Here is a 20,728-nt window from a genome sequence, read left to right as displayed (position 1 = left end):
AACTAAATAACTGTTCTTCCATAATCTCAGCTTGAGGTGTGTGTGTGTGTGTGTGTGTGTGTGTGTGTGTGTGCTGCACAGTATATGGTTTCAGCACTGATGTGGCTGTGATGATGATGATGATGATGATGAGCAGTCCAGATCTGGTGATGTGTTGATCGTTGTGTGTTTCAGTCATCATGTCTTCATCAGAGGTGTGTATACACTGTTGTATAAGCGCAGTATGACCCTCCGGCAGTGCGGTACGGCTGTATATCAGCACTGGTCGTGTCAACAGGGCTGCAGGCCGAGTGCTTTAGTGTCCCACCAGTGCTGATATACAGCCGTAACGCCCTGCCGGAGGGTCATACTGCTCATATATAGATATCCGCTCTGCTGCACTGTGTGAGTGTGTGTGTGTGTGTGAGAGAGAGGGAAAAAGATTGTGTGTGTGTGCGTGCATGTGTGTCCTTAACATACACAAGCTGCTAGTGTTACTGTGTTGTTGTCTTTAAAGCAGAATATTCCAGCAGAGCGTATAGTACTGTAGATCAGGTGTGTGTGTGTGTGTGTGCGTGTGTGTGTGCTAGTGAATGTCATGAATCACATCTCCTCTCTCCAGGACGGTAATCTTCTGATAATGAGTGTGTGCGCGGTCTGAGCTGCAGAACTGTTGCAGATTTATGATGAAACACACACACACACACACACACACACACATCTGGAGCACTGTGGGGAATTACTGCACTCGCTGTAATGTTACTTTGGGAAAGTTCAGCTTCAGCTGGAAGAGAGTGTGTGTGTGTGTGTGTGTGTGTGTGTGTGTGTGTGTGTGTGTGTGTGTGTGTGTCCTGAAACTGAGGTCAGAGCACAGTAAACATAGTCAGAGTTGAGCAAAGTTAACCAAAACACACACAGCACTCTTAACTCATTGTGCGCACTAATGTGTGTGTTCAGCGAGCGTGGTCCTGCACGCTGTGTGTGTGTGTCATAAACACCAGAGCTGTGATGTGACTGAGCTGCAGCGTCAGCAATGGACAACACAAGATCAGAGAGCACACACACACACACACACACACACACACGCACACACACACGTGCACACACACACACACACACACACACACACACACACACACACACACTCTGATCAGGTCAGGGGCTGCTTTATGAACATGGCGAGACCTGTACCTGTGGTGAATGTGCAGAGCTGTAGGTAGAGGAGGAGTAACCCTGTTCATCTGACATGTGGACTGAACTGAAGCGCTGTCGATCAGCACATGAGCAGAGTCATCATCAATAATCAATAAGAGTGTGTGTTCTGCTGTTATCAAGAGCTCTGTGCTGTCTACTGTGAGGATATCAGCTTATTCTTCTGCAGATCCTCAACTGATGGATATACTGTAAGACTGTGCGCGTGTGCGCGTGCGTGTGCGCGTGTGTGTGTGCGCGCGTGTGTGTGTGTGCGCGTGTGTGTGTGTGCGCATGTGTGTGTGTGCGCGTGTGTGTGTGTGTGTGTGTGTGTGTGTGTGTGTGTGTGTGTGTGTGTGTGTGTGTCCAGTCAGTCTGCCAAATAGTAATGGTGCTGTAACGGAGCCATATATCCTGCAGCTCTTCTTGTCTTGAATGTTCTGGACACTACAGTTGTTCATCAGCGACTGCTCAGACGCTGCTGTGAGTGTGTGTGTGTGTGCGTGTGCGTGTGCGTGTGTGTGTGTGTGTGTGCGTGCGTGTGTGTGTGTGCGTGTGTGTGTGTGTGCGTGCGTGTGTGTGTGCGTGCGTGTGTGTGTGCGTGTGTGTGTGTGTGTGTGCGCGTGTGTGTGTGTGTCCTGCAGGATTATGAGTTATTAATATTTCTCCTTCATCTGTGGTTGTGTGCTCAGTTCAGTCTCTGTGCTGTGTGGATTCTGTCTTGATAAACTCATGCAGTGATACTGAACATTATTATGCGGCACTCTGGAATGTGACTGAATAATAATAATAATAATAATAATAATAATATAATAATAATAATAATAAAGTATAATGATAATAATAAGAATAGCGGACGCTGGATCTTCTCTCTGCAGTCTCTGTTTAATTAAACAGTAAATGATTCAGTTCTGATCAGTGTTTAGGGGCTAATAGTGTAGTTCTGTGGCCAGTAGCGGTGTAATAATCAGCATAATGTACATGCAGCCGGTGGTTAATCATTATCACACACAATAAAACTCAACATTTATCGGCAGCTGAGGTGAACTCAATGTACTTTATAGATCGGCTGGATCTACTTTATCCCTTATTATATAGCTATAAAACACAACATCAGACCTTCGACATGTTCTGAGCTGTTTTACTTCATTAAATCTTTAATTAAATAGAAATTTCACTAAAACTAAAGCAGCTGATGGAGTATACACTGACCTGTGCATTATTCAGACACTAGATGGCGCTAAAACGGTCTGAAACAGCAGTGTAACACACACACTCACACACACACACACACACACACACACACGTAAATATGGATGGTGTTCACTGATGCTGATTCTCAGTTCCTGCATGAGTGTGTGTTATTCAGTGGTTGTTATCTGGGATTAACACACCTTAAAATTTTGCAGCTGACCAATCAGAATCCAGTATTCCAGACAGCTGTGTAATAATCTGTGATAACCACCGGCTGGATGAACAGTATCCCTGGTGTTTTGTTGACTGTCGCTTTAAATGCAAATGAGATTGTGCTCTTTTCAGAAGAGGGCGGAGCTACAGACGCCATAGTGACAGATGTAGAACAGCAGTGTGTGTGTTGTCAGTGCTGTGTGCTTCAGTGTGTGTGTGTGTTCAGTCTTCTGTCAGTCTATGTCGCTCCTGTCTCTGGTCATCTAAAACTCCACATCTATAATCCTCTTAGTCTATGCTGACATTATCTTCAGCAGCTCAAACACTCTAATGGCTAATGGACAGACGGCTGCTTCTCACTCAGGGCTGCTGTTTATGCTAATGAGATGGAGAGATGATGGGCACTAGTGGGCGGGGCTTTCCCCCTCTGATGACACGTACAAAGGGAGAATGTCAATCAAAGTGTTTCTGCATCAAGTCTGATTATAATGAACACAGTTAGCTCATGTTGAGCATTAGAGGCTGCTGGAGATACACACACACACACACACACACACACACACACACACTACTGGCTTTAAACCTCTTAAAGAGGTGAGTTCTGCAGTAGTTTGTGTAGTTTGAGATCAGCAGTGGTGTGTGTGTGTGTGTGTGTGTGTTTGTGTGTGTGTGTGTGCTGGAATCCTCCAGATGAGCAGTACTGATGCTCTGACTGTATCTCCTGTATCTGTGAGTGTTCAGCTCCTCTAACACACTCCATCTGCTCTGCTCTGCTGCTCTGTTGTGTAAAACTGTGATGGATTCCGCTCGTCTGTCGCGGCGCTTGCTGGATATTTCCACTGTTGCACAACACGCTTTCATTAATCAGTGTGAGCCAGATCCTCATCCTGTGTGTGTGTGTGTGTGTGTGTGTTATGGAGCTCAGTCTGCATTATTCATCATGATATACTCCAGTTTTACTTCACACACACTTTCAGATGCACATGCTTTATTTCCTCAATATAATGTAAAGATTGAGGCTGTTTATTTTCTGAATGCATGTTCAGGGCTCTATCGTACGCCCCGCACAACAACACGTGTTTGGCGTGATGTGTTGCTGTTTTCAGACCAGCGCAACCCTAATCTTCGTGTTTTGCTCCACGTTGTTTCAATAGTAAATCCATCAGCGCCGCTCTGTGGACTCATGTGTGTGTGCTGGTCTATAAAGGAGGTGTGTGAAGGCGCATTGTTGGAGCGTTGCTATTCTGAGGAGCTGAAATAGACCAACAGCACCACTGACCAACTAAAAGCTGCTCTAAAGTCCAGCAGAGCGTGTTAGTTATGCACCTATGGAGATCTAAACACTTACACACTGCTGAACCCACACAGGATGATCAGCAACACACAAATATCTTTACAGATGAAAACAATTAAAGGATTAAAATGATCCAGAAATGATCAATATAAACAGCACTGCCTCCATGCCTTCTTCACCTCAGGGGGCGTTTCAGTTCATTCATGATAATCTGCATCTGTATAATGTGATTATTATCAGCAGTATTATTGATTATCTGCAGATTTAGATCTGTTTTAATAAACACAAGTGTAGATTTGTCCAGCTGTGGGGTTTTGGAGACGTCTGCATCACCATATGGGTCATCAGAACAGGACGTGTGTGTGGATATAACTCAGTGTTTTGACCACACTTCATTATTATTGATCATTTATTCCTCTGCTGGAGATTAGAACTGAATTTAGAAATAGTTTTGATCAAATCTTTGTGCTTAATAAACTAAATTAAAGGCTGATGGATGTGTTCAGTGGAGTGAGTTTCCACCGTTTCCTCACTCCACCAAAATAAAAGGAGTAAAGAGGTAAAGTAAAGAGAAAGTAAAGAGGCTGAATGGAGGAGGCTCGTTCTTTATCCTCACGCTGCAGATGCTCTGTTTAACTGTGTTCTCACTAGTCAAGTGTTCAGTTTTTACACTTACAAAGTCGTCATGTAAATAGCAAATGCACCATGGAGCGACGCAACTGACTCTTAAAGGGAATGAGAGACGAGACTCTGATTGGTTTAATGCACAGAACACAGCCAGAACTCATGAAGAGAATAAGCAGAACCCTGTTGGACCATGCGCCGGGGTGCAGAGTGGATTTATTCATCCCTAAAATAGCAGAAGTGGATTCAGACTTAGCGTAATGCCTGGTATTGACTTTGTGCCTAGATCATTAAAATAGAGGCCTCAGTGTTAATAGTCGATCTGCACAGTTATTGATGACGTGTCCTGATAGCAGTGGATGTGTGTATTGAAGCAGTTAGTGATTGAGAAGCTGCTAGTGAAGTCTAGGCATGCTCAGACATGTCTCTGTCTGACTCTGATGCTGCTGTTGCTCATGTGTTCATGTGTTTCTGCCTGGTGTTTACTCCATTACAGTAGCTTCACTGAACAGTATCTGTATTATTGATCCTCCAGCTGACCAACAGTGAGGCTCACATGAGATTAAAGATCATCTTCAGAGCTGATCTCTGTGTTTATTATTGAGTTTAGTATCATCCAGGTGATGAAATGTGAAGAGAGTGGAGTGTGAACAGCACAGACGCTGGAGTTTGACCAGGAGGAGTTATTGAATAATACACAGTGGAGGGGTTAGGGTGTGTGTGTGTGTGTGCAGAGTGTGTATGTTCAGTGTTGTGTGTGTTCTGTGTTAGTAGTGTGCGAGTTCAGTGAAAAGTGTGTGTGTTTAGTAAATCTCAGAGTGTGTGTGTGATCAGCGAACCTTAGAGTTTGTGTGTGTGTGTGCGTGTGTGTGTGTCTCCGGGCTCCAGCTTTAGGCTTCTTCCTCACAGCATTTCTATCAGCAGCTTTAATCTGTTCCAGATGTCTGTCTGTGTGTGTGTGTGTGTGTGTGTGTGTGTGTGTTTGCTGATGAGTGTGTGTTTCTGCCGGTGTGTGTTTCTGGTGACCGAACACAACCACTGATTGTTTGTGGAGCTTTCCTGGACTAATCAGCACCGTGTGTGTGTGTGTGTGTAGGATCAAATGTCCCCACAAATATAGCAGTACCAGTAAATTTTGACCTTGTGTGGAGCTTTTTGGTCCTCATGAATACGGCTCATAAATCCCACAGAAATTAGTATGTGTGCGCATATACAAGTGTGTGTGTGTGTGTGGGTCAGGCTCTTCAGATTGAGCTGTGCTGTGACCGTCTGCTGACCCAGGATCAGTTCATTCTCTGACTCAGCTGGATGATGATGATGTTCAGAAACAGAAGCCGACTGAAGTGGAGAATGAAGATGGAGGAGCTGCAGGGAGGCCTGGAGCAACTGTAGAGTGTGTGTGTGTGTGTGTGTGTGTGTGTGTGTGTGTGTGCTTGTAAAGCTGCAGGACTGTTGGCCAGAGTTCAGCAGATAAACAGGAAGGCTGATGGGCTGATTATTCAGACTGTGGTTCTGCTAGAGCTGATCTGCAGGAGGAGTGAAGCTCTACTGCTGTAGCAGATCCACACCACTGCAGACACACACTCACACACAGGAGGGCTCATCACTGATGGATGTGATGGTGTTGTGTTTAAGGTAATTCTACAGAGACCGCACCGCTGTGTGTTTGTGCTGTTGGACCGCTGACGTCCTCACCTCATGTGACCTGTGCAGTATGATGGTGCAGCACACTGGAACTCTGCTGAATTACGCCTCTTTAATATGATGCGGTGTTATTCCTCACTCTCCGTCTCTGTAGAGTGGCTCGGTAAAGGAACCTCTTCCCCAGTTCCTACAGTTATTGTTGGAGTACAGCACTGGCTCTCTGGCAGGTCTGCACTGCAGGAACCGGGAATAGTTTCACTTACACAAATCTCTTTAGTGAGGAACTAACTCCTGCTGTAAAGTAGGGTCTACCTTAGCACAACAGGAACCAGCAGTGATGCAGCAGATGCTGATTATGGAGAATGAATGATGATGTCGTCATATAAAACACTGAAATACACCAGAGATCCTCATGACAGAGTGAATGCAGCCAGGAAATCCAGCTGAAATATTTCACAATGACCCAAGGCTGGTGGTTAGGATTAAGTATGAACTGTGTTTGTGTTTACATGGTCTTTAGTTCCTATAACTTAGTTCCTATATCCCCCAGTGTGAATACATGTGTGTGTGTGTGTGTTTTAATGGGGTTTGGTTCCTATAACCAAGTTCCTATATCCCCCAGCGTGAACACATTTCTCTGTGTGTGTTTAATCGGTGTTTAGTTCCTATAACTGAGTTCCTATATCCCCAGTGTGAATACATGTCTATGTGTGTGTGTGTTTTCATGGTGTTTAGTTCCTATAACTGAGTTCCTATATCCCCAGTGTGAATACATGTCTATGTGTGTGTGTGTGTTTTCATGGGGTTTGGTTCCTATAACCAAGTTCCTATATCCCCCAGTGTGAACACATTTCTCTGTGTGTGTTCAAATAGTGGTTTGTTCCTATAACCGGGTTCCTATAACCCCAGTATGAACACATTTCTGTGTGTGTGTGTGTGTGTGTAGATGGTGTGTCTGTGGATCAGCTGGACCTGACAGAGCTGATCGGCGTTCCTCTTCCTCCTTCGGTCTCCTTCATCACGGGGTTGGAGGGTTTTCCGGCGTACAGCTTCGGCGCGGATGCTAACGTGGGCCGGTTAGCGCGCTCCTTCCTCCCAGACCCGTTCTTCAGGGATTTCTCCATCACGGTGACTGTTAAAGCTAGCTCTCGGCGCGGCGGTGTGCTGTTCGCCGTCACGGATGCGCAGCAGCGGGTGGTGCAGCTGGGGGTGTCGCTGGCGCCGGCGGAGGATGGGTCGCAGCGGGTCATCCTCTACTACACTGAAGCCGGAGCCGAGCGCACGCAGGAGGCGGCTGCATTTAAGATGGCGGAGCTGACAGGCCGCTGGGCTAGTTTCAGTCTGAGCGTGCAGCGCAGCGAGGTGCAGCTCTGGGCCGACTGTGAGCGTGTGCAGAGCGCCACCTTCAGCAGGAGTCTGGAGCCGCTCACCTTCCACAGCAGAGCCGGGATATTCATCGGGAACGCCGGAGGAACTCGCATGCAGAGCTTCCAGGTGAGTTATACAGTTACAGTGGAGGAGGAAAACACACACACACACACACACACACACACACACACACACAGGGATGAAGTACATCCAGGAGGTTATGGCAGAATAAAGGTAAGAGAGTAAACACCAGCTTCAGTGTGAAGCGCAGCACTGCTGTAGGAGACCGAAGGGGTTATTCTGAGAGAACAACCGGCTGGATCTACTTTATCCTGATTATTACAGCGCTACTGGACACAGAACATGAACATTAGACACAACACTGCTCTGAGACATAATCGTTCATTATTCTGTGATTAAACACAACGCTGACAGAAGTAAAGCAGCTGATGGAGTATACGCTGACCTGCACATTATTCAGACACTAGATGGCGCTAAAACAGAAGCGTAACACACACACACACACACACACACACGCACATGTAAATATGGATGGTGTTCACAGATGCTGATTCTCAGTTCCTGCATGAGTGTGTGTTATTCAGTGGTTGTTATCTGGGATCAACACACCTTGTAATATTGCGACTGACCAATCAGAATCCAGTATTCCAGACAGCTGTGTAATAATAATGACCATCCCGCTGCTGATAGAGATGCTGGACGGCGTGTGTTTAATAGAGCTTCATTAATATCTAATATAAACATATTCATAAAGCAGCAGCATACATCAGATGAGGAGACACAGAAGAGGCCAGAGATCGTGTGTGTGTGTGAGATGTGTGTTTGTGTGTGCTGTTGAACACGCTTCAGGACACACAGATGTTCCACATAAACACTGCAGAGCATCAGACAACACTGCAGACGTGGCATCAGACGCACACCAGCAGCAGTACACAACACACCAGCAGTGATGACGACTGCTCACTATATAAACTGCTTACATTTCATCTTGTGTTGAGTTGATCAGAATGTCTGGATGCGAACACACACACACACACACACACACACACACACACACACACACCCGCATGGATAAACATGGACATGCAAACATACGCAACAATATGCCAACTCGTATATGCACACACAAACACTCATGCACACAAACAGAAACACATGCACACACACATATGCTAACACACAACTGATGAACATTATCCTAGATTAATTAATCAGTGCTTATTATAGTTAGGGTTGTTATTACTGTCATGCATTGTGTTATTGTGTGTGTTTTTGTTTGTGTTGTTTGTTTTTGTTATTGTTTGTGCTATCGTTTGTGTTGTTTGTGTTATTGTGTGTGTTGTGTAATTGTGTTTTTATTTGTGTAATTGTTTTGGTTATTGTTTATTTTTGTTTATTGTTTGTGTTTGTGTAATTTTTTGTTTTTGTTTGTATTTTTGTTTAATTGTGTTTTTTGTTATTGTTTGTTTTTGTTTATTGTTTGTGGATGTTTGTTGTTGTTTTTGTTATTGTTTGTGTTTTCGTTTGTGTTGTTTGTTTTTGATTGTGAAATAATTTGTTTGTTTTTGTTTATGTTGTTTGTTTGTTTGTGTTATTGTGTGTGTGTGTGTGTGTGTGTGTGTGTGTGTGTGTGTGTGTGTGTGTGTGTGTGTGTGTGCAGTGATTAACAGCTGCTCTGCATGAGTTTCACATTCATCTGATAATCAGTTTCAGAAGTGTGCAGATACGAGTGTGTGATCCTCTCTCTCACTCACTCACACACACACACACACTCTGTCTCTCTCCGTCTGCAGGGCTCGATCCAGCAGCTGCTCCTGAACTCTGACCCCTCGGCCCCTGAGCGGCAGTGTGAGGAGGACGACCCTTACGTGAGTCTCTTCTCCACACACCACTATATACTCAACACACACTGCAGACGTGTGTGTGTGTGTGTGTGTGTGTGTGTGTGTGTGTGTGTGTGTGTGTGTGTGTGTGTGTGTGTGTGTGTGTGTGCGTGCGTGTGTGTGTGAACAATAGAGTAACGCTGACCTCTAGTGGTGGCCAGCAGAAGCACAGATCTCAGAGCAGCCTCTGATGTTACACACACACACACACACACACACACACACACAAACACACACACGTGCAGATGATGAGGTGTGTTTGTGCTGACTGTGCTGCAGGCGTCGGGTTTCAGCAGCGGAGACGAGATCTACGACGACACCGAGACTCCAGACGAGGCCAAGAGACTGCTGGAGGAGAGAGAGTTCATCATGGTGAACACACACACACACACACACACTCACACACACTCTCAACCAAACACACACACACACACACACACAAACACACACACACAACACCGAGACTCCAGACGAGGCCAAGAGACTGCTGGAGGAGAGAGAGTTCATCATGGTGAACACACACACACACACACACACACACACTCTCAACCAAACACACACACACACACAAACACACATACACAACACCGAGACTCCAGACGAGGCCAAGAGACTGCTGGAGGAGAGAGAGTTCATCATGGTGAACACACACACTCACACTCACGCACACACACACACACACTCGTCAAGAATGCAGTGGTGTGTTCTGAGTGTGTGTGTGTGTGTGTGTCAGCCGGTGGATGTGGAGCTGAGTCCTGTGAGAGCGCCACCTACTGAAGATCCAGAGCTGTACACTGATGATGAAGACCTGACAGAGGAGGACGCTTCTGGAGACTCCAGACTGATGCACAGCTCCACAGGTACACACACACACACACACACACACACTCCATCAGTCTTATTTATCCTACAGCAGATATCTCCTGACCCAGAGTGTGTGGTCAGCAGCAGACGGGTTGGGTTGTTCAGATCGAGATGTTGAGAGTGTGTTTCTCTGTCCACAGAGAGGATCAGATCAGAAGGAGCGTCTCAGGACAGAAACGTGAGTGTACGCAGTTCTCCTGAGTGTGTGTGTGTGTGTGTGTGTTTCTCTGATGGTCTGGCTGACTGTGGGTGCGTGTGTGTGTGTGTGTGTGTGTGTGTGTGTCTCAGGTCATCACCATGCAGAAAGGACAGAAAGGAGAGCCAGGGTCACCTGGACCTCCAGGAGCTCCCGGACCTCCTGCTCCACACCACAGAGAAGCAGAGCCGGGGCCGCGGGGCCCTCAGGGGCCGACCGGAGCTCCAGGAGCCCGCGGAGAGACGGTCAGTCATCAATAATACAGCTGATCATGATGTTAATCAGGGGATAAAGTACATCAGCACACAATACAGCAGCAGAGGGGCATCAGACGCTGCTGGAGGGGTTTATTCTGAATGACCACCGGCTGCATCAACATTATACTGATTATTACACGACTACTGGACACTGAGACACTGAGCTGAGCTCTAATCTACATGTGCAGGATGCAGCTACACTGTTAATATCAGCATTCAGTCACATGAGTCTGTGTCATCACTCTTATTGGACAACAGCAGACCCCGAATGTGCTGATCGACCAATCACAATCAAGTATTCCAGGATTTAAAGGACGATGATTTGTGATTGTTATCAGTGTTGAGATGGTGAATATCTTTAGGGAGTCAGAGGTGTACATTATAAATATTAATAATGAGCGTTATACTTGATGATGTCCTCCTGAAGCGCTCATCGTTAGCATGTTGTGTTTGGTTCATCTTTAATCAGAGTCTGCTCCAGAACTGCTCTCATTCTCTGATCACTCTGATTGGCTGGATTATACTTAGCCACACCCCTCCAACCATTAGTGAGAGGCGGAGCTCAGAAACAAACCCTGCCCCCTACTGAATATTCAGATCCTGTTGGAAATGCATGAGATGCTGGAGTAAGAGCTGGGGCAAGCAGACTGAAGGAGGTATGAGCACTGAAGAGCTGCTGGAGGATGGAGAGAAGACCGCTCAGTGTGTGTGTGTGTGTGGGGGGGGACTTTAACACTCAGTTGAACTCTCAGATCGCACTGGTTGACTCCCCTGTGATCTTCATTAGGGGTCCAGCGAGTGTAAGATCAGATACACACACACACACACACACACACACACACACACACACACTGTTGAACTGACGGAGAATCACCTCGTCTTCTGCTCTGGGATCTGCACTGTATGTGTAACTCTGCACACACACACACACACACACACACCTGTGGTCTTGTAGTTTAAGTGTGTGTTCTCTGATCATGAAGAGTAGTGTTGATGCTGTAATATTGTTGTCAGTGGAAGCTTTAACATTTCTCACATGCTCTACTCTGCTGTGTGTTGATGCTGGTGTTTGTGTTCTTCAGGGCGATGCAGGGAGAGACGGAGCTCCGGTGAGTGTTCACTGACACCAGATCCGCATCGCCCCCTGCTGGACGCTGCAGTATAGCTGAATAAACCTCTCCATCATCTCTGTTCATCTCTACAGGGGGAAGCTGGACCTCCGGGATTCCCAGGCCTTGCTGGAGATCCGGGACCCAAAGGGGAGAAGGTACGACACACGCTTGATAAAGGTCTTCTGCTGCTGGAATATCAGTATAGACCATGACAGTGGAGTTCTGGAAGTCAAATATACAATCATTCCCTCTGTCAAACTGTTCTGTGTACTAGAATCAACTACATTACCCATGATGCAGTGCACACAATCCTCCAATCAGTGTCAAACTGAGCAAAGCGCACAGCTCCACCAATGAGATTTCATTCAGTTTCCTTCAGACCCTTTATTCATCAGGGGTCACCACAGTGGAATGAACCGCCAACTATTCCAGTATATGGTTTACTTAGCGGATGCCCTTTCAGCTGCAACTCAGTACTGGGACGCACCCATACACTCTCATTCACAGACACACACACACACACACACACACTCAGCCAGTTCAGTTGATCGGTCCCCCTATAGCGCATGTGTTTGGACTGCCTACACTCTCTCAGATATCTGTGTGGTGCTGGGAAAAGATGAATCGCTACCAAAACATCACCAGGACTGGAGAAATCAGTGTGAAAGAGCTTCCTTTACTGACCGGTGTGTGTGTGTCTGTTTAGGGGGATCCAGGTGTGGGTGTGCCAGGACTGCCAGGACCCCCGGGGCCCCCTGGAGCACCGGGAACAGGGAGGTATCTGGTAGGTTCTGTTAAGTGTGATTATACACAGGTGTGTGTGTAGTGTGTGTTCATAGTCAGCTGAGTGTGTGTGTGTGTGTGTGTGTGTGTGTGTGTGTGTGTGTGTGTTAGGACGGCCCTGACGGCTCCGGCTCCAGATATGTGGACTCAGACAGTGACACTGAGCTCATACGGGTGAGTTACTCTCCTCTCAGCGCTGGTGGAGTAATCAGAGCACACACACACACACACACTCTGCAGACATGCTCTCCTCATGCTGAGTGTGTGTCTGTTTCCAGTCCAAATATCTCAACATCCCTAACTCAAGAAGCATTTTCTAGACGAGCACAGCATGTGTGTGAGTATAAGTGTGTGATGTTTAATCTGCTCAGGGTCCTCCAGGACCGCGGGGGCCTCCGGGACGTCCAGGGCCTTCAGCCGAGGCTCATCCGGGGCCAGCCGGGCCCCCAGGGAGAGATGGAGAGACGGGTAAACCTGGACCTCCGGTGAGTTGAGAAGAACGGCCGGTAGCCACTGTTAATGAAAGATGATGAAGATACAGCAGTCATTCACCCAAAGATAGAAGATCTGCTGTCGTTATCTCACACACACACACACACACACAGCCGCTTCTGTCTCTGAGTGAACACGAGGCTTCATGACCAGAAGAGTCCTTCATCAGTACAACAGTCACAATAGGAGAGCGTCAGACCCATCACACCCTCACAGAACATCTCTATTACATCTTCAGTTACTGCAGTCGAGTCTACAGGTCAGCTCTGATCATGACTGAGTGAAGAGCTGACGCGTGTGTGTGTGTGTGTGTGTGTGTGTGTGTGTGTGTGTGTGTGTGTGTGTGTGCGTGCGTGCGTGTGTGTGTGTGTGTGTGTGTGTGCGTGTGTGTGTTTCAGGGGCCGAGCGGAGCTGACGGACAGCCAGGAAAAGATGGAGAACATGGACAGAAGGTAAGATCTGTTCAGTAGATGAGACTCTTTATGAGCTGATGGTCTGTCTTCTAGACCACTGTTAGCTCAGCCTCCTGATCCCGCATGTCCTGTGTGGTGTGTTTGGAAATGTCGGGGTGTTTAGGGGGGACAGTGCTGTTTTGTGGGCCTGAAAACACTCGTACACTACAGAGACTGCTGTTCCTACACTGAGCTTGTGTCTTGTTTCTAGCTGAAATATTCTAAAATGAAGTGTTTTCCAGACTAATGTCCAGTCATGTCCTGTTTTCATATATATTGAGTCAGAATGAGGCTTTCATTTATAAAGATTTCTACACTTCAGCAGCAGTTAAACTCGTGAATGAAGTGACTGGAGGGAGTATTGAGTGAGTATTGAGTGAGTATTGAGTGTGAGCTTCTCCTTCAACACACTCCTCTACTCTGCACTGCAGTAAATGAGACTTTCTGTCAGTTCTAGCCTGAATATCTGTAAACTCTTCAATTGAGCAGTATTTTCTAGACCAGTACAAGAGATCGTCTCGTTTTAATGAATAAAATGGCAAAATGAAGCGAGTTTTTCCTTAAAACAAGCCAAATAATCAGCTGATGGGGGAAGCAGAATAATCTTGATTTTCCTTCTGGTTTAAGATTATTCTGCTGCCACATTGGCAGATTATTTTACTTGTTTTAAGAAAAAAACTCACTTATCATTATTCTTTTATTAGTATTATTATGATTATTATAATTTTTTTCTTATTATTTTAATATTATTATGATTACGATTATTATTAATAATATTTTATTTTTATCTTATTATTCGTATTATATTATTATTATTATGTTTATTATTATCTTTATTTTTCTTTTTATTATTATTATTATTATTATTATTTTTATTTTTTTATTATTATTATTGTTATTATTATTCGTATTATTATATTATTATTATCTTTATTTTAATTTTTATTATTATTATTTATTTATTTTTTATTATTATTTAGTTTTAACTTTATTTTCTATTTATTATTATTATTATATTAAAAATATTGTCATTATTATATGATTATTTTATTGTTGTTATTTTATTATTATTATTATTATTATTATTTTTATTACTATCTTTATTATTATTAATATTATTATTATTATTATTGTTGTTGTTGTTGTTGTTGTTGTTGTTTTATTATTATCATTTTGACATTATTTCTTAAAACAAGACTAAACATTTTATTTACTGCTCTAGAAAACGCTTCTCGATATAAGAATTTAGAGATATTAGGGCTAGAAACACAACAGAAGCTCTCGGTATGAAAGTGTTTTTTGCAGTGTGAGTGTGCGCGTGTGTGCGCGTGTGTGCGCGCGTGTGTGCGCGTGTGTGCGCGTGTGTGTGTGTGTGTGTGTGTGTGTGTGTGTGTGTGTGTGTGTGTGTGTGTGTGCGCGTGTGTGTGTGTGCACGCTCTGTTCAGTGTTGAGTATGTGATGTAAAGGTATCTGTATTTCAGCATGATTATTACACACAGACACACACTCCTCATGTGGTGTGTGGTAACTCCTCCTGTGTGTTTCAGGGTGAAGCCGGAGTACCTGGAGTCAGTGGAGCACAGGTAACACCTCCATCAGAACAGTTCTGTAGTGAGATGCACAACATGTGTGACTTTTCCATTCAGATGTCCAGAATACCCCAGAGCAGTGCTGTATTTCAGCTGACCTCTATATGTCTATATTAGATTTGCTGATTTTCCCAAATGTTTGACAGACCGCTAAACTCCAGAGTAATGATCAGTGTTAGCTAGTGAACCGAGTGTGTGTGTGTGTGTGTGTGTGTAAACACTGGAAAACTGACTGCAGTTGCTGAATGGCTTGATTGATTAGAGTCAGCTGATCAATAGTGTGTTCAGCAGTACACTGACACCTGCTGGACACTACAGAGAAAACACCTCTAACAGCACAGTCTACACATAACTCATTAGCATTCCTCGTGTGTATCACACTAATATATTGATCCTTGTATTGATCATTTTGATTGGGAGCGCAGGAGGTGCTGTACAGTTGTAAACGCACCCTCAGGGGAACATCTGCTGGGATGTATGCTGACAGATCTGAAATGACCCACTGGGTTATATTGAGGGATCAGTATTTCTCCATCAGTGAATGTAATCTCGCTGTCCTGCTCTTCTCTCTGCAGGGTGAAGCCGGACGGCCGGGGCCTCCAGGACCCCCGGGCCCCAGTGGAGCTCCAGGAAGACCCTTCAGATTTGACATGATGGTGTGTTTGACAGAGCAGTGCATTTAATCACGCTTCATTTCACTCATTACATGCAGCAGACACTGGCTTTATTATTGCTTTATCACTGCTAATATTATTATTATTATTATTATTATATATTTTATTATTATTATTTTATTTTTATTATTATTTTATTATTATTATTATTATTATATATTTTATTATTATTTTATTTTTATTATTATTATTTTATTATTATTATTATTATTATTATTATTATTATCTTTTTATTATTATTTTATTATTATTATTATCATCTTATTTTTATTTATTATTATTATTATTATTATTATTATTTTATTATTATTGTTTTATTTTATTTTATTTATTATTATTATTATTATTATTTTATTTGTATTTTTATTATTATTATTCTTTTTTTATTATCATTGTTGTTGTTGTTGTTGTTGTTATTATTATTATCATTTATTATTTTTTATTTATTATTATTATCATTATCATTGTGGAACGTCCACAATGGCCTCAACCTCCACGCAGAGCGACAGGCGGCTACAGAGCCTCTGCTGGTGTGAGTGAGGCATGACGGGCTGAAAGTCTACCGTGCTTCATCATGACAGCACTACCTGTGCCTCGAGCCTCCTGCAGTGTGTCGTGTGTGTGTAGTGTGTATTTCTGTCTGTTTTACAGTGTGTGTGTGTGTGTGTATGTGTGTGTGTGTGTGTGTGTGTTGCAGGATCTGGAGGGCTCTGGTGTGGATGGAGGCAGTGTATTCAGGCCTGTGCTGCCCAGAGGCCCACCTGTAAGATCGCCGCATCACTGTCTCATTATCATATATGAATATGCAAATCCTCATCCTCTGCTCTCGTCCTCAGGGTCTGCCAGGTCTGCCGGGACCACAGGTACACCTGCTCGATATGTTAAACCTGTAAACGTCTTTAAACAGCTGGACTGAAGATCTCACATTACAGATCTGTTACTGATTTAAATCAACCCCACTTCACTCTTTTAGGGTAACAAAGGAGCCGTCGGCCCGCCAGGGGTTTCAGTGAAGGTCTGAACTGCACAGAACACACACACACACAGAGAGAGAGACATACATGCACGCACACACACGCACACAGTAAGACACTCGCACACACATATGTGCACAAAACAGACAAACTAACAGACACCCCCCCCCCCCCCCCCACACACACACACACACACACACACATAAACTGTTCAGTGTGTATTTTACTCATTTTAAAGCAGGTTTTGGTGTTATTTCTGCTGTACAGACGAGCATTTCTCATTTGCGTACTGATTTCTCCTCTGCTCCACCAGGGGGAGTCAGGCGCCAAAGGAGACCATGGAGAAACGGGAGCCCCTGGACTGCCTGGAGCTCAGGTACATACACATGAAACAGGCTGTATAGTCGTTTACACGGTCTGATCAGTATTATCCCCTTTATATAGGACATCTCAGAGTATAAAGCTGTGTGTGTGTGTGTGTGTGTGTGTTTTAGGGGGAGACGGGCCAGAAAGGTGACACGGGCCAGAAGGTTGGTGTTGTGTTCTTGTGTGTGTGTGTGTGTGTGTGTGTGTGTTTCTCAGAGCGAGCCGCACGCTGGGATCATTATTATTCAGTGTTTTTGTGTTTTAGGGAGAGAGAGGTCTGGACGGGGTCTGTTTACCTGGACCTCCAGGGCCTCCCGGACCTCCAGGACCACTCATCAGCCTGCAGGAGGTGAGTTACAGTAGGGGCGGCGATTAAACAAAATAATACTGGATTATAATACAGTGCTGAGTGTGAACGCTGATTACTGTGTGTGTGTGTGTGTGTGCTGAACTCTCCTCAGCTAATGCTCAATGACACTGAAGGAGTCTTCAACATCTCCAGCATCTCTGAGCTTCAGGGAGCTGCGGTAAGACGATATCTGGAGGAACATCTCCAGGAGCATCAGCTGCTTCTCATTTGACGATCTGTTTTAGTCTTATTATTTATAGAGTGACATGGCAGAGCAGGAAACACAACAACAGCAGAGCTGAGGAGCTTCCTGCGACGCAAAAGTATCAAATAAAGAGAATAATGATCAATAAAATGCTAGCATTAGCATCACAGCGGAGCAACATCATGAGCTACTGTGGTGAAGATCCCCTCAGGCGCTGATGATGAGCTTTATTCAGGGTTCAGAGCTGCCAGTGTGTGTTTAAACACGACTCTACGTCACATTGATCACCACACTGAGAGCAGCAGCAGATCCTTCAGCTCAGATCTTACTTAAAATAACCAGCAGACGGTCTGATGAAGAGCAGAGCGGCAACATCAGACACTCAGACCCTGATGATGATGATGATGAAGAGCTGTAGAGCTCTATTTTAATGATCTAGGCACAAAGTCTAAAGCTCATGAGCGTGTCTGAATTCATGTCTGCTTTAAGGATGGATAAATACGCGCATGGTCTAACAGGGTTGTGCTGATCCTCTTCATGAGTTCTGCCTGTGTTTTGAGCATAACCTACATTAAACCAATCAGAGTCTCGTCTCTCATTCCCTTTAGGAGTCGGTTGTGTCGCTCCATGGTGCATTTATTTACATGACGGCTTTATAAGTGTAAATACTGAAGCTTCACTAGTGAGTAAAAGCCTTTTCATCAGGACTGCAGGGGGCGCTGGTGAACACAACACTGAATCAGAACACAGTATAGTGAATATAACCCCACAGAGGATCAGAAATCAAGGCAGGATGTGAATGAATGAAGCCTCGGGTCTCTGCTTATTCAGTGTTTACTCTTCTGGTGCTGTTTTACTTCTGCACTGAGAGAGAGAGAGAGAGAGAGAGAGAGCTGCTGCAATGAGGGAAGGTGGAGCTCATTACCATATTCATGAATAATAATTATATATCACAGCAAGAAGGTCTCTGGTTCGAGTCCCGGCTGGGTCAGTTGGTGTTTCAAACACATGCGCTATAGGGAAACTGATAAACTAAATTGGCTGTAGTGTATGGGTGTTTCCCAGTACTGGGTTGCAGCTAGAAGGTCATCTGCTGCGTAAAACATATGCTGGAATCGTTAGCGGTTCATTCCATCGTGGTGCCACAGATTGATAAAAGCACTAAGCTTAGGGTTATCAGGATGATCTGTCAGCAGTAGTGTGTGTGTGTGTGTGTGTGTGTGTGTGTGTGTGTGTGTGTGTGTGTGTGTGTGTGTGTGTGTGTGTGTGTGTGTGAGCATAAACTCCAGCACTAGAGGGAGCAGTGTGAGCTCATGACTCTGGTGTGTGTTCGTCTGCAGGTGGTCAGAGGTCTCTCAGCCACTATTATTGTCTATTCTCTCGTGTCGCTGTGTTAATTCCCACATGCTGCATTCACAAACGCATTGACTATGAAGATGCACGCTTCAGTGACTGCTCACACACACACACACACACACACACACACACACACACACACACACACTGGTCTAATTGCGCTGTTTACAGTAAGCGCTGAGTTTTGCGTGTGAAATTGAGTCTTTAACACACATCAGCTCTGCTTTACTGAGGAGTTTACAGGCAGAGACGGCCAGAAATGAAGAGGTGTGTGTGTGTGTGTGTGTGTGTGTGTGTGTGTGTGTGTGGAGCATAAACAGTTTTCTGCTTCAGTGTCAGATGTTTACAGTGCTGTAGATTTCACGCCATCATACACACACCCAAAGGAACAGCACGCACACATAGCCCTGCGGTTGGGGATCACACACACATACACATATACACACGTGCACACACACACACACACACACATCGTTTCACACGCTGCAAAAACACACTGTGCATTGTGACGGTCTCAGTGGAGCGTTTAACTACAGCAGTTAGTGTGAGAGTGTGCTGAGTGTGTGTGAGGAGTTACAGTGGAGTGTGTGTTGTGTTTGAGTCATATGTGTGTGTGTGTGTGTGTGTGTGTGTGTGTGTGTGTGTGTGTGCTGCTGGAAACTCTTGACTATAGTTGAACATCTCTCAGCATCTCTCATTGTACACCTGCAGGGGCCGAGGGGTCCGAAGGGGGACGCGGGAGCCCCAGGCCTGCACGGAGCACCGGGTGTAAAGGCAAGTGTGCTGGAAACAAGACCAAACTGTGTGTGTGCGCTTGTGTCTGTGTGTGTGTGTCTATACTTAAGTGTGTGTAATGGTGTGTTGTTGTGCAGGGTCAGAAAGGAGAGCCGGCTCTGGTGTCTGGAGTTCTGGGCCCGCAGGGAGCCTCAGGACTGAAGGTCACTATCTAGACACTCACTAACTAGTCTACATGCTAACCGTAGATCCTCATCAGCATCGAGTATATTGATCCGGTTTCTCTGTGTTTGATCCTCTCAGGGTGATCGGGGTGCTCCGGGACCTGCTGGAGAACGGGTAAGGACACGATCATCTGATCCATTATTGATCAGGAGTGTTCCTGGTGTGAGCATGCTCAGTTCAGCCTGACGGTCAGGAGGAACACGCATGCTTCTGTTATAGACATACTAAATAGACACACTCACCGGCCACTTTATTAGGTACACCTCACTAGTACCGGGTCGGACCCCCTTTTGCAATCAGAGCTGCCCTAATCCTCCATGTCAGAGACTCAACAAGCTACTGGAAATATTCCTCAGAGATTTTGCTCCATATTGACATGATAGCATCACACAGTTGCTGCAGATTTGTCGGCTGCACATCCATGATGCCAATCTCCCGTTCCACCACATCCCAAAGGTGCTCTATTGGATTGAGCTCTGGTGACTGTGGAGGCCATTTGAGTACAGTGAACTCATTGTCATGTTCAAGAAACCAGTCTGAGATGATTGGCGCTTTATGACATGGTGCGTTATCCTGCTGGAAGTAGCCATCAGAAGATGGAGACACTGTGCTCATAAAGGGATGGACATGGTCAGAACAATACTCAGGTAGGCTGTGGCGTTGACACCATGCTCAATTGGTACTAATG

General features: G+C 45.1%; 1 protein-coding gene across 1 annotated transcript in view; it reads left to right on the top strand.

Annotated features, from left to right (window-relative positions):
- The window catches only part of col15a1a (collagen, type XV, alpha 1a), a 42,426-nt gene that overhangs the window by 9,574 nt on the left and 12,124 nt on the right, over positions 1–20,728 (top strand). Inside the window, exons 3-26 of the mRNA XM_056450432.1 lie at positions 7,086–7,633; positions 9,322–9,396; positions 9,691–9,783; positions 10,145–10,271; positions 10,416–10,453; positions 10,564–10,716; positions 11,811–11,837; positions 11,933–11,995; positions 12,547–12,624; positions 12,735–12,797; positions 12,995–13,108; positions 13,514–13,567; positions 15,115–15,150; positions 15,732–15,812; positions 16,528–16,593; positions 16,667–16,693; positions 16,804–16,845; positions 17,118–17,180; positions 17,299–17,334; positions 17,436–17,519; positions 17,632–17,697; positions 19,792–19,854; positions 19,953–20,018; positions 20,119–20,154. Coding sequence (XP_056306407.1) covers positions 7,086–7,633; positions 9,322–9,396; positions 9,691–9,783; positions 10,145–10,271; positions 10,416–10,453; positions 10,564–10,716; positions 11,811–11,837; positions 11,933–11,995; positions 12,547–12,624; positions 12,735–12,797; positions 12,995–13,108; positions 13,514–13,567; positions 15,115–15,150; positions 15,732–15,812; positions 16,528–16,593; positions 16,667–16,693; positions 16,804–16,845; positions 17,118–17,180; positions 17,299–17,334; positions 17,436–17,519; positions 17,632–17,697; positions 19,792–19,854; positions 19,953–20,018; positions 20,119–20,154 — 2,099 coding nt within the window. The remainder of the gene's footprint in view (positions 1–7,085; positions 7,634–9,321; positions 9,397–9,690; positions 9,784–10,144; positions 10,272–10,415; positions 10,454–10,563; positions 10,717–11,810; positions 11,838–11,932; positions 11,996–12,546; positions 12,625–12,734; positions 12,798–12,994; positions 13,109–13,513; positions 13,568–15,114; positions 15,151–15,731; positions 15,813–16,527; positions 16,594–16,666; positions 16,694–16,803; positions 16,846–17,117; positions 17,181–17,298; positions 17,335–17,435; positions 17,520–17,631; positions 17,698–19,791; positions 19,855–19,952; positions 20,019–20,118; positions 20,155–20,728) is intronic.

Source organism: Danio aesculapii, chromosome 24 (genome assembly GCF_903798145.1).
Source record: "Danio aesculapii chromosome 24, fDanAes4.1, whole genome shotgun sequence".
Classification (NCBI taxonomy): domain Eukaryota; kingdom Metazoa; phylum Chordata; class Actinopteri; order Cypriniformes; family Danionidae; genus Danio; species Danio aesculapii.
This window is presented reverse-complemented; position numbering and strand designations above follow the sequence as displayed.